This window comes from Balearica regulorum, chromosome 3 (assembly GCF_011004875.1).
Source record: "Balearica regulorum gibbericeps isolate bBalReg1 chromosome 3, bBalReg1.pri, whole genome shotgun sequence".
Lineage (NCBI taxonomy): Eukaryota > Metazoa > Chordata > Aves > Gruiformes > Gruidae > Balearica > Balearica regulorum.
In genome coordinates, this window is record NC_046186.1 from 104959674 (window position 1) to 104974290 (window position 14617).

Genomic DNA, 14617 nt, shown 5'->3' on the forward strand with positions numbered 1-14617 from the left:
GCCTCATTAATATTAGCAAATTAAACAGTGACTGGAGATGAACCATAATCATGTGTATTAGCAAGCTGTTCAAGCGTTTCATGGCCTGTGGCAATTACTGCTCCCCCAAGCCATTCCCGGGCACAGTCCAGAGTCAAGGGCCCAATCTCGCTTAGCCATCAGCACGGAGCCACCCTCTTTTGAAGTGGATGGCATTTGACAAGCATAGATGCAAGCTCTTCTATTCAAGTTGTTCACTATGCCCTGAAATATCCCCAGGTAAATTTAATTTAATAATATAGAAGTAGTCGATATCGCTTCATGGTTATTCAAATGCCTGCTACTGACCACAAGCATGTTAGCTACCCCACTGAAAGAAGAAGATAAACCCATCACAGCAAGGGACCACACTTTAAGCTTAAAAGCGTTAAACTTTGACCACACTTCAGCAGAGAGAAGCTCAGCCACAAACCTACAGGGCTGCTCTAGTGACTTCTCTGGAGAGCTGATGGTTTATAACCTGTTTAAGCATTACGGTCATAACCTGTTATTGCTTGCACATGAAAACCATCACAGCAATGCTGCCCAGGTGATGCTGGCATTTCTTTTCAAAGAGAGAAAGTAATGCTTGGATTAATAAATGTTGAAAAACACCGCTTTAGGACAAGAAGAAAAAGATTTGGAGTGTGCTGTTTTAATCCTGACATTAACAAGCTCACAGGTTAAAAGCAAACTTTACTCATACAAAAGTCTTCAAATTATCCAAACTGACACAAGCTCCCTATTGCTAACATACACCAAGCTCAGGACAACGGGTTTATTTAAAAATACACTTTATTTACAAGACATTCAAACTTCATTTTGAAAAAAATATAACTGTACATAAAACTTTAAGTAATTTTTCACTAAGTTAATAAAACCACAGTGAGATTTTCCATTCATTGATTCAGCAATCATGGAAATTACATTTTGGCACATTATTTAAATCACATAATGAACAGAAAAACTGGAGGAAACTTTTAAGCAACACAACTCCATAAATGTAACAACTTTATACAGTGGCATCCTCATATCAAGGTATCACTGTTCAAATAAAGTATTTAACACCGAAAGTGCTTCCACTGTACAGCAGAGCAAGTAGCAGAACCTACAGAAATCTTCATAGTGTTTGGATTATCTTTTCAGAAACGTCCCTTTTATCTGCTTTCCAATTAGGGATCCAAGCTTCCCCCTAAGGTGTTAATGAACGACTAATGAACCATAGTGATTTCATTATACCTTCTCAGGCTTAGAAACCAACTTTCTTTAAAAAGTTGGTTCCGGTGGAGTATTTATAAAGAATTTAAATATATATCTCTCAGGATGACTACTTAGACAACACTTTGACACAGATCACAGGACATAAAACAGTCCTTGGAGTAGCCATCCATAGACCTTGGGTGGTGAACTTCACTTCGGGGAAAATTTGGATGCCAGCATATTCCCTTCAAAGTTCAGAATAAAAGGGAGCATTCAGGACAGTGCGTGCTGTAATCAGGTACAGGCAGGGGGGAAGATTAGGAAGAACTAAACAAGATCAAAAAGCAGTTTGCAATGGTGAAATGTATCACAAAGCAAAACCAGAAAGCGAGTGAATTTAAATTAAATGGAGTGCAAAAATTAAACCGGTGCATAAAAGAGGTATTTCTAAACTGTATTATAGGTACATCACCATGACCAGAAGGCTAGCAAAACCATACTGTTTTTATTGAAGAGACAAAAAATAAGAAAAACATTATGAGGAAAGAACCACGGTTGCACTACAAGTCAAAGTCAGAACACAAGGAGAAGGAAGTCAACTGAAAATTTGGCAAAACAAAGGCAATACTCCCCAAAATAGCATCAGTTATTTTTCTTTACATAGAAAAGCAAAGGCAAGATCTGCATTTAGAGAGTTACAGAAGAAGGAAAAATTAACTACCAAATTGACATGTTTGGTTAAAGGATAACATACGAAAGGTGACAAAACAATTGAATTCACTTTAAGAAAAGGGCGATGGCTGATGAAGGCCAGTAAATTGCTTTTGCATTCAGTGCCAGGTTAATTCATTCATGATTTCACTCTTGCTCCAAAACTATCTGCCAAGGCTAGCAAACGTTTTGTTGTCATACAACTAGGTCACATGTATGACTGGCTATGGATCAGAGGGCCACAGAGGCTGGAAATCCGGTTGAAAATCAGGCAGCGATTGACAGATCGGGGCAACCACTGCAAGAGAAACGGAATGCCATAATGTTGCAATCAGAAGGGAGTAATTGAAGAGGACAGGGTAGCACAATCAACCTGCAATCGTCAGAAATTTTACATTACTGAATTGGAAGGGGGGAAAAAGCAATTAAGCTGAAGAGGCCAGAAAAGAGATTTTTTAACAGTGCAATACACTAAAAACTGAATTTAGAGCAAGTGCCCATAGATAAGGGCAACTACTGAAATATACTCTATTTCAAAATGAGGTAAGTTTACTTCAAGAGAATTAGAAGAGATATGCCAAAAACTGAAGGGAAATAAGCCAGTACAAAACACACACTGATGGGAATGAAGTCTACAGCAGTAGAGAGGGGTCACCCAGTAGAGCTGAGTTGTGAAACACTTCAAACAGAAGAAAAAAATATTTTCTTCCTGGACTCAAAGGAAAACAAGGATGCTGGGTCAGAAACCTTATTTGGATACCCTGAAAGTCTCTACACAGAAAAAACAAAGTTCACCTCATAAATAATACAGCTCTGTTGGTTTTGCTTGCTTAAGTAATAAAGCAAATTTTAAATCTGCTTGTTTTCTAGACCTGAAGACTTCTTTAATCCCTGGTATTTTCCTATTTATTCACAGGCAACAATTACAGTACTTTCAACCAGACAAGAAAAATCTTTAAGAATGTTACTTCATTGTAATTTCAGGTTACAACACTTTTAAAAACTTAAAAAATAGATAATCACAGTTTTAACAAACACTGGAAGGATAAAGAAAAAGACGGTCCATTTTGTCAAATGCCTCAACGTTACGCATACTAGTTTTCTCTAATTCCAGAATAAACAATACTGCCATTCCATCTTTCAACCATTTAATAAAATGTACATATAAAAAGATTACCTGATTTAAGACACAAATGCATAATTATGAAAGGGTGCTTGGTTTAGAGGATATCTGGGAAGCAAGTTATTTTGGGAGCTTTCTATTCCAGTTCTCAAAAAAACCTATAAATATATTTGTTATTTACATCTAAACCCTGACATTGAAACATCATCATAGATGAAAATAAGGACAAAAAGAACCGAAGAAAGGGCTGTCTTACTTTACGCCACACGCTTTTAAAAGACAGAGCAATTCTTAAAATGTTTCCGGATTTACATTAATTCGTGCAACAACTGCCAAGCAAGATCCTGCTGCTTTCACCGCTGCTGCTGCTGCCAACAGACTCAAACAGACTGGAGGCTCAAGCTTTTAATTATACTAACACATAGTTTAATTTATATAATAGACACTTATGATGGAATGCTATAAAATAGATTAATTCACCCAAGAGTCTGTTCAAAAGGGGTACCTACAAATCTAGAAATGTGCTATTTAGACTGCAATCGCTACTTCAGTAAATACCATTTTTCAAGCAGTGAAATAGCTTGCTGTGTGTTTTAATATTCATTGACTTAATGTAACCGTCCTTATTAATAAGGAGTCAGCTGCTTTCTAGCCAGCCATACAAGGAGGTCCAGGTATGGTCCCAGCCCAGGCAGGAAATCAATTTTCCCTTTCTATTAAGGTGTCCCTGAGGTAAAGACACCGCTATTTTATAGAGAGGTCCCCATAAATAAATGAATAAAACAGCCTGCCCAGGCCACACAGACCATTGAAAGGCTACTGTTGTGAGCAAAATGTATTTGAAAGCTTCTGGATCTGGTCTGCATAGCCGGTGAGGCTAAGCACTACACTCCGCGTGGATTAGGTAGTGGGGTCTCCTCTACGAGAAACCTGGAGAACAGACCTGACCTAAATCCAGCACTGGTGACAGGGCACGTCATCTTGTTTTCCTTAGAGCATCCCTTGCATGCCTTGAAAAAAAGGCAAGCAGCAAAAAAGATAAAGGAACTGCTTCATTAAATACACTTTGAAATACACCTTTGGGCAGGGGGAGGAAGGGCAGGGCAGAGGAGAGGGCTTAGACCTTTAAAACAAATTAACAATAATCAAGACTAAACAAGGAAAAATTCCCTGTAATATTTTTTAAAGCTTCCTCCAAGTGATAATACTGCATATAAAACTTTAAAGGGACTTTCTTAATTAATACAATATTAAATTGTGTCTTAATAATAGAACTGCAGAATTTTAGCTGTTCATAACAAACACATTAGCTTATTTATTCAGCATGAATAATGACAGATACTCAGTGTTAAAGATACTGCAATCATCCCACACAATGATGAATTAAGACCGTTGCTATTGTAATTTCTGCTGCCAGGACAAAAAATAAAAATAAAAATTTTAAAAAAAAAAGGAGTTGTACAATCACAACAGTGAACAAGATAAAAGTTAACTGGATGACTGCTTGCATTTCCATTTGCTAAATCAGTACAGACAACGTTAGTAAGTATTTCTTTGCTTTCATGACAAGAAGTCCATTCTTTAGCATACTTATCTGTGATTAGGCTAAGACTCCAGTATTACTAGCAGAGAAGCAAGACCAGCTTCTGCTCTGTCCCTCAATACAGGAGTCAATCAAGAAAACAATGCAAGTCAAAATTCCTGAGTGCTTCCCCTGCCCCTCAGACACAATTTCACTCACAAAACCCCACTGGCCAGAAGCACAAGCGTTACTGTTAAACATGAACTGTCTATGCAAAAATGGGTTTTAAGGATCAGTAAAGCATCTCTACTGAAGTCCTTTATAAATATACAGTACTTCAGCCCAGTACAATCATGAACTGGCCACAGGGCTTTCAGGAAACAGCTCACTTCAGCAGAAAAGGCCAGAGTTTCATTCCCAGTGCCACTGGCCATTAACTGCAAGCATCAGTGCAGACAGCAATACAAAATTTCTAACGACAGAAACTCACACGTAGTTTGGTAAGGAACTGGGTTAGGCTGTATCAGAAAAATCTTAGATGAATGCAACACCCTTTGTGGAAATATTAATCCTCATTTCAGATACAAGGGGGGTTTAGGTGTATTTTGGTTTACAGCTAAAGCACAGAAATCTTTTTGCCACACCAACTTCAGCTACAACCACCGATGACCCCCTTCCCAGCCAGGATATGTTTGTTCTATGAAAACATGACGCGGAGTAGAGGGAATTGCCTAAAGTCGTGTACTACTCAACTGTGATTTGTTATCTGACACGCCACAATTTTTCACGTTTTTAACGCTATCCTCTGCCAGTGGGTACTCGATAGGGATTTCGATATCATTTTTACTTGAACCATTGTCTTTATGCAGTGCAGAAAGGCAACTATCGTTTTTCTCAGTATAGCCATTAGTTTTAGCCAGGGGGGGCTCCCGCTGACTGCAGCACAGCTGAGAGTCACAAGCTTTTGAGATGCAGGGCGAGCTGCACAGTAGCTGGGAGGTCTTGTGGTCAATGTACTCGGGCTGGATGGTCACAGAATGGATCCCTGCTTCGTGGAAAACCTTCCGTATTTTATAAGCAGCATCTTGGTAATCAGTAGGGGTTTGGCACTTGATATGAAGAGTAGCAATATTCTTCCCACCTGCAAGCTCCCAAACGTGCACCTCATGAAGGCTGCTAACCCCTGGTACACGAGCTAGTCTGTCAGCTGGAAGACATAAGAGAAAGATATTAGAGGTTTTGGTGTACTGGCTAATTACTAGCTTTCCCATTCAGAGCCCTATCTGAAAGCAGCAGTCTCCAAACTATCTTTTTAAAAGAGCTGTACTTGGTAAAACATGTCTATTCCCAGCTGCCTTCAGTTCAGCCTCCAGATGACCACAAGAGCAGGCCACTTTTCCTTTAGGGTTCCCCCCATCCCTCAGGCTCCCTAATGGCAATTTACCAGCCGTTCACAGAAAAAACATTAGAGCATCACTTCCTCGGCCGAGACCCCACATCTCCTGGTTCCTTTAGCCCTGAGCATGCTGGAATTCTGGAAATAACCAGTGCTACCCCACAATTAACCAGTGCGAACAATGCCAGAGCTAGAAAATTTACCAGCCTTAATGGAAATTTCTGAGGTGTTTTGGAAGAAGCCGCTGCAGGGTTGGAAAATATTGTAATTCAGTGTTGTTTCTCTCACAAACACCCCACACAAAGCATTAACAGCTCAAGACCTGGTATTTTTGATGTATTGTTGGAATACCACATTCTCAAAATGCATGCTTTAACTAATCCAGAGAGATTTGAGTCATGTTGCTAGGACACAGCCATGTGACTATTTCTCACAGTTCTTGAGAATTTAGAGCTATTATGAGTAAATAATCCAAACATGTCACTCCAGAAATAACATATGCATTGAAATATATCATTAAAATTAATAGCATTTCAACAACAAATTTGACTTACTCAGTACTTGCATATTAACACCTTTGGGAACCATCTGCAACAAAATAGTTGAGGTCTCCTTGATAAGCGGGAATGCAGAAGACAAGATGATGAACACCATAATTATTGTCAGGCTTGGATCGATGTAGCACTGCCAATTACACGGAGCATTCCCCAAAGGAAGTATATGGAAGATTGTAGCAGCAACTACCACGACCACAGATCCAAGTGCATCTCCCATAACATGCAAAAGAACACCTGAAAGAAATGGCACAATTTCCATTAGTGGGTTGTTGTGGAGGTTTTTTGGGAGGAGAAGGAGACTAAAGCTGCATTTTTCAAGCCTGTTCTACTTCCCATGAAAAACGCAATATTCCAAGCACCAATGTCATCACTTAAGTTTTCAAAAACAGCTTTCAGAACAAAACAGCAAGGGAAATACTGACTCTGAACCGCAGCTGCTTAAGTGGGATGCATTATTAAATATGTAGGGTATGCTAGCAACTGCAATCCAACTGCAATGCCATGGCAACGTAAAATGCGTTTGCTTAAATGCCTGCATATTATTAACAGATCCTGGCACATTAAATCTCAATTCTCAATTAAAAATTGATGACTAAATGTATCTGTTGTACCCTGGAAGCTAGGAGAGCCTCAGCCCAGTAACAGTTATTCTCCTCCATCAGTTTCTATGACACTGTTGAAATCTGAAAAATTACCTAAGTGAAACCTAAGCCCATTCCCATGGCTCCAAATGGCCTCAAACTCCAAGTTTTGGATCAAGCTTGATTACTAGTCATATTAAACCTTGCCCGACCAACACTACTAGCCCTCAGACCCCCCCAAAAAAATCAGAATCTGGTTGGAGAGTTAGTCACACGGACACCATGGTTTAATGTGTGCCTGGACTACTCTAAATTGAGAGGAACGCTGGGTACCACTTTCTACATCTATACATAGATTTCACACAAAAGGTAAAGACACAAAACATTTTTAGCTGCCCTTTCAACTACAATAACAAAAGTGGCTTTCCTGCTATAAAGTTACAATAATCTAAAAACTCATTTTTTTTCCATTTTTTTCTTTTCAAATTACTTTACATAGCCTTCCCTCTTCCTGTCATTGCTCAAATGCACTCCAGTTTTGTCAGTCCTTACTGTTCAGACGCAGACTTCATTCCAACCCATGCCTAATTCATAACATCTCTAACTATACAAAGTTAATTTCTTGGTCAATACTTTTTATTCGGAGCCTGTGAGAGAATAAAATGGACCATCTCCTTTTAACGTCCTTATCACAAGCACTTTCAAGAGCTTCACTCCAATCTAATCACTTCCTCTGGGCTGGAGAAGCTGTAAAAGGCTGCCTCTGAAATTTATTAACAACACAGCAAAGAGTTTTGAGTCTCTGGTGATGCTGGACACTGGATTAGACCTAGAGCGGTGCCTGTGCTGCTGTTTGCGTGAACATTGATCTTCAGCGTGAGAAATGAAGGCAATAACCACTGGAGTTCCTCCGAATCACTCGGGTCAGATAAGAAAGTACGAACTTTCAGTGAGGGCAGCTCTTTCTGCTGGAGTCAGGCATGTTCTGCGCCCTTTGGCAGACTCCAGCGGGGCTTTACTCCTCCTAACAGTGTTGCAGTGTTTCCTTTTCATTTACAAATAATCCCGATTCAGCATGGGCTATCAGCTATTGCACCAACAAGAGGGACAGGCAGCATGCAATTGCCAAGGCAGCTAACTGGAGAGCACAGCTTAAAAAGAACAGGAAACTGTTCCAGAAAGTCTTCTTTTGAATTAAGAAGAAAAAAAAAAAAAAAAAAAAGCATGTCAGAATTATGACAAATTGTGAATTGTGAATATGGAATTTGGAAAATGCTTATTTTACATTATTAACATTGTTAATATGTACGTCTTGGTTACGCATCACACAATGAGGGCCTAGACAGAAATGAACCCATTTCCCTACAGACCCCCAAAAGCTACAGTTATAAAATGGGACCGAAAATTAATTTTTAATAAATAAAGTCAGTATGGTAAGACCATAGGTAATGCATAGCTTCCAACAGCTTGTGTTGGAAAGTCTGAACTACTCTGCGTATGCTCAAGAAACAAAAGGAATAATTTTGCATGACAATAATTAACCTCATCAGGCAGAATGTCCGGATTCCTGTTCCTACCACTTTTAAAAATCAAGGAACCAATTCCTCCACCAATCCTTTTTGTCCAGCCACGTTTTTCAGGGAGGCTCTAATTCTACAATGTACAGAATTTTTTGCCAAGTGATTATGAAGTATAGCTATGTAACTTACAGCAGCAAAGAAAAAACATAGATTTTGAATCAGAATGTTAAAGACACGTATCTGTAACACTGGTGAAAGAAGCAAGGAATATTTGTAAGGACAATAAAAACAGATTTTGCAAAGATGACATATAAAAGTTGAAGTAGCACTTAGAGAAAAAGTCTCATTTTAATAATCAAAGACGACAGGTATCTTAAAATGACCAGTAGAAAATTCTTTATCCTTCAGACCTTTTTGAAAGTTTCCAGCACCATCCTGCCTAAGCACTGTCATTTAGGCAAGTAAGGCTTTCTCTAAAATACAGTCATCGGTTTCTTATCCTTCTCTCCTCCATCCCTGAAAGTGACAGCTTGCTTTTCCTGCTCCAATAATCTTACCACTATAATGCCATAACATCCGGTGACACCAATTTCTAGACATTCAGGAAAGTGTTGTGGCTCTAGCACATGGTTTGTTTCCAAAGTGTCTTCCCTTACAGACACATTCATGTAACTCTGAAAATGCTTTTGAAAGACACGTAGACAGACACACACCAAAAAAACCCCAAAAAAACACAAACCCAAGAGCCTGACTGCAACATCAACCTCTTTAAGTTGAATTCATGTGCTGCCGACTTACACGACTTTGGAGGAGTATTAGATGCTGATAGGTGACCATAAGAAGCCTGAAACGACCATCATGTTTCAGCTTTCTGACAGCCCTTTCTTTGAGGGACAAACTCAATGTTTAATGTACTCAAAGATAACTGCTCTTGGCTCTGCTCAGAATAGGTATGTACATGTGTATGCCTATAAACACCTACACAGAGAGGGAGTGAGACGCTTGGTTAATATATTCCTAGAAGCAGCTACGCAGTTTCACTCTGCAGATAGCCAGAGGCCAGCCAAATTACAACGTAAGAAGGGTTGATACTGTCACAGACTCTGTCTCAGGGACAGGTTCACAGTTCAAGGACCTGTAAAAACACTGTGCTGAAGCACCAGTTTCAGCACCTTTTTCCTCATGCTGACTACAAAGCATTTTTAACCTCAGGATTTAAAGAAATTCTGTTTTCTGCCCAAAAGCATTTTAAAGTTGAAAACTGCTCAACTACTATAGCAGTGACACTCAAAGAAGTGCCTCATAGATACCTGCTTTACCTTCCTATAAGGCCTCTAGTGACAGGAGCTTAGTGCAAGAGGCTTTGTCTCCTTTCCAAAAAGTTCAGCCGCACTCTTTCTGAAGAATTATAATCAAAATGTAAACACACTTGGAGCCAAATCAGCATCACACTATTATTATCCATGCTATTTCACACAACCAAACCCTTTCTGCTAAAGATAACATACATACACATATGGGTCCACACATATAGAAGAGTCCTGGGCTTTTGCTCCCTTTCTTACTGATATTGGGGGGGGGGGGGGGGGGGGGGGGGGGGGGGGGGGGGGGGGGGGGGGGGGGGGGGGGGGGGGGGGGGGGGGGGGAACCCTGAAATGGAAACCAGAAAGTGTTTAAAGTTAATACAGTATTAGCATTATACTCCCATGCTGTACCTCTGATGTTCAAGGCTTCAGACTTTCTCTCTTTTTTCTTCTCAGGCCCCTCTTCAGGGCTTTTTTGGTCATTTGGTGAATCACCTGCATTCAAAGAAGAAACGCTGTGTTGTGTATAAGTTCTACAAACAGAAAAAACATCATCCTTCTCAAAACCAACTTATTTCAAAGATGACAAGAGAAAAAACAAAACCCAAGCCAAATCATTTTCCATGCAGCTCTCTGAGCGATGCCTCCCTCCCCCATCCCGAGGGGACGCCCAGCAGCCCGGTGTAAATTACAAGGTGAAAGAGGTAGTGGGTGTCTGAGTGAGCTCAGTGAAATTCCCCGGGGGCCCACGGGTGGGTTTGGGGCTCCGAAAGGGCCCAGAGGACGGGTCTGGCAGCTCGGCGGGTCCGAGAGCGAAGAGGAGAGATAGAGGGGACGGGGAGGGATGGGGAAGGGTGCGAGGGGTGGGGAGAGGTGCGGGACACGAGGGGAAGGCTGGACGGTGAGGATGCAGCCGAAAGGCACCTGCTTCATCCACCTCCCCCGACGGGGTGCCGCCAGGCACGGCGGGTGCAGGTGGTGGGGCGGGCGGGCGGCGGCGGCAGCAGGCGCCCCAGTCCTGGAAGACGAGGAGCCCCACGAGGTTGACGGCGAGGCCGAGGGTGCCGACGATGAGCACCAGCTGGGCGTCGTCGATGGGCTCGGGCCGGGCGAGGCGGAGGATGGCCTCCACGAAGATGGTGAAGCACAGGGCGGTGAGGAAGACGGCGTTGCTGAGGGCCCCCACCGCCTCGGCGCGGCTGTAGCCGTAGGTGGCGCGGGGGCCCCGGCGGCTGCGGCGGGCGATGCGCCCCGTGGAGAGGCCCACGCAGAGGGAGATGAGGTCTGACAGCATGTTGAAGGAGTCGGACACCAGCGCGATGGAGTTGCCCAGGTAGCCCGACACCAGCTCGGCTACGAAAAAGCCGACGGTGAGCACCAGCATGAAGATGAGGCGGCACGTCTTCCCCGAGTACCGCCCCATGGCGACGGCAATGGCGGCAGCCGGTCCCACCGGCGCCCCTCTCCGCGCTAGCGCCGAGGCATACCCGGCCACCGAGCCGCCGGCGCCGCCAACCCGCAACAAGTGCGGCCGCCCCAGCCCTTAACGCCGCCGGCCGCCGCGCCAGGCCCCGCCCGCCGCCCTGCCCCGCGGGGAAGGCGCCGGCCGCCCGCCCCGCCCCGCCCTGCCACCGCCACCGCCGCCGCCACACCGCCACCGCGACCGGGGCCGGGACCGCCACCGGGACCGCCACCGGCAGCGGCGCGGCGCCCCCTGCCCGCGTCCCCGGGTGAAGGGCGGCGGGAGAGCCCCGAGCCCGCCCGCCCCCCGCCGCTGCGCAGCCCCCGTTAGAAACGACCGTGGGTTATACGACATAAATAAAATACGAAATAAATAGGAAATAAAACGCCCGTGGAAAGGCGCAAACCTGGCACGCTGGCTGGGAAAGGGCCCGCTTGGACAGGCAGAGCCATGCAGACAAAACCAAAAGGCTGTCCTGCGCGCTCCCCGGGATGCCAGGTACCACCACGCTACCCAAACACGGTGAAACGTCCGTGACGGATCCAGTAATTATACTCCTTCGGTGCTTTATTGATGGCTTCAGTGCCAAATCAAAGGGTAGAGTGCCATCTACTGAACCAGGTAATTTCCTGCCGCTAGCCGCGTACCTGCGTGTGCGTGAATCTGTCGTCAGCCTATGAGAAAATTAGTTTCACACATTTTTTTTTACCCTGCAGAATAATCTAGAAGAAGCATAACAAATGCATAAACCTCTGTCTTGTATTTGTAGAATATTTTTTGTCGTTATGACTTGGGAAAGTGACACCCCTGCATGCAAATGGAAAAAGGACAGAGCCCGACACTAATACCGCGTTTCAAGATGTTGGGAGCCACTGGATGACCAAAGGAGGTGCTGGGAAATTAAGGCATTCTCAAAACCAACTGCTGTTCTCACTAGATTTACAGTGGCTCCAGACTGGACTTGGGATCATCATACCATTCTTTTTCATCTTTGACTTTAGAAGTAGGTAAAAAAAGAAAATCCAAACTGGGCCCAAGAATAATAAACTTGAATCAAAGACATAAGACCAAAAGAAAATTATGTCCTTAAAATTACATCTGGCGGGGCAGCGGGCAGGGCCTGGCGCGGCAGGCGGCGGCGTTAAGGGCTGAGGCGGCCAGACTTGTTGGGATGATATCCTGCGAGAGTCTGGAGTATTTCAGTTACGCGAGAGGCACACCAGTACTGGAGGTACTGCTTCAGCAACTACAATTCCCACCGAAGTGCCACATCAGACATTTCACCACGCTTGACAAAGCATACATCACTATCAGATAACAAACCACCTACCTACCTCTGCAACCAGAAATTCATTAAAGACTGTGGGAATTTCCTCTTCATTCTAACTCTGAAGCAATTGCATTGTTACTGCTGTTAATTGAGTTTGATCCCTTGCTTGAATACATCTTTTAAATGAGGCCTCTCAATTCCACCTAAATTATGTGTACCCAACTAAAGCCTTTCTTGCATATAACCCAAGATGTATCGTAAGCTCTGGAGTGGACTTCAGTAGCCATTGAGGGGATGATGTCCTGCGTAACTACGAGGACTAAAAAACACAAATCCCAACTAACTGGAGATTCTCGTACATGTCCTTCACACATTCAATGCCCAAGCAATGAAAAGTACCCAGCAATATTCAAATTAACAAAGGCATAAAAATAAATGTATTGAAAAGAACCTTACCATAAAGACAAACACAATAGTGAGAGCAGATGGCATAACTACATCAACGCACATTTGAGCTTTAGCATTACATCTACCAACACGTGATGAGAGATTTTAAACAATAGTGCCAAATAAAAAGCAGTGTGACATAGGTAGGACAAAAAGAAGAAAAATATGAGAGTAATAGGAAGCTTAACTAGTCTACTGATAAAAACCGTATCTTCCTTACTACGATTAATGATAGAAAATTCTGCCTCTGGCACTTCACTTGCAATCAAAAACATTCACTGAAGCCCAGCTGCACCTGCACAGAGCTGAAAAGAATTTCCAGGGGTTCTTATTTTAGGAAGATGTATAATACAGTAGCTGGAACATCATTAATCCTCCTGTGCAAAATATACATTAATTCTCTTTGAAAAGGAAAAAAACCAACAAACAAACAAAAAAACTGAAAACATGTCATAGCCCTGAACTCACTTCAAAAACATAAAAGTATCAGTTATTTTGAAGAAACACTGCTAAAAATATTATTTTCAGCAAATAAGGCTATGAGTAAGTCCTCTTACATGGAGCACAATCGCAGATGACTCACTGAAGAAGTCAGAAGCAGTACGTGTCAGAACCTCAGCTCCCTCCTCCTCCTGCCTGTCAAGCTCACGCATCTCGACCTGCCGTTCCCGACACCGCGTCAGTCTGCAAGCCGCACACGGACATAGGAACAGAGCAATATCTGTGCTGGGTTAGACCAGAGCTCCATCTCTGAACTGTTTCCAATTCCCATCTACATCTTTTGAGATGAGGGAACCAAACCTGCACAGTCTTCAAAACACAGGTCAGCCACAGATTCGTACCGGGGCACAGCAAAGGTCCTGACGCTCTCCTTTACTCCTTTCCCAGGACTGCCTCACATTTGAATCACTTCTGTCTTCTGAACATTTAGCAAACATTTTTATGGAACTGATCATTCTCTCCTGCTTTTTGTTTCTCTTCTTCTGACCAGTTCTTTACCCGCATAAGCGCCCTTCCCTTCACGCTACGGCTGCTCAGAAAGCCTCTAGGAAATCCAAGCTTTTGCTGACCCCACTGTGCATACAAGCCTCCCTGGCCCTCTTCATCCAGGTACCACTATCACGTTAAGACAAATGACTCCTCAAAGCGTCATCTGAACACAGCTACACTGATCATTCTTGCTCAGTAAGTCATCGCTTTCAATAACAAGAATAATTAATTTAGCTCAATCTTCAGAATAAAGTGTGTGCTATCCCCATAGCTCTTTTGCACCTTGGTCTTCTTCCATGTAGTCCAAAAGAAAGTCTCCATCCTGCACGCAGGAGGCACCGACCCCATTACCAGCGTTCTCACTCCGGCTCTTCCCCCCGTGCGGGCACTATCGTTCTGCTTGCACCGATCCACTTGCAGTATCAGAACGTTTGATCTCGAATCCTTTTAGAAAGGAACCGTATTTCTGATTGTTTTGCAGCGTGCTTAGCATCCTTGTGTGTTTTACACTGACTG

General features: G+C 43.2%; 1 protein-coding gene across 1 annotated transcript; it reads right to left on the minus strand.

The window, feature by feature from the left end:
- Positions 1 to 795: 795 nt before the first annotated feature.
- SLC30A10 (solute carrier family 30 member 10) lies at positions 796 to 11505 on the minus strand. The gene is made up of 4 exons (XM_075749294.1): positions 10857 to 11505; positions 10344 to 10427; positions 6525 to 6761; positions 796 to 5781 (listed from the first exon to the last, which is right to left on the minus strand). Exons 1-4 carry the CDS (start codon positions 11353 to 11355, stop codon positions 5306 to 5308), a joined length of 1296 nt encoding a protein of 431 aa, XP_075605409.1. The 5' UTR covers positions 11356 to 11505; the 3' UTR covers positions 796 to 5305.
- Positions 11506 to 14617: the final 3112 nt, after the last annotated feature.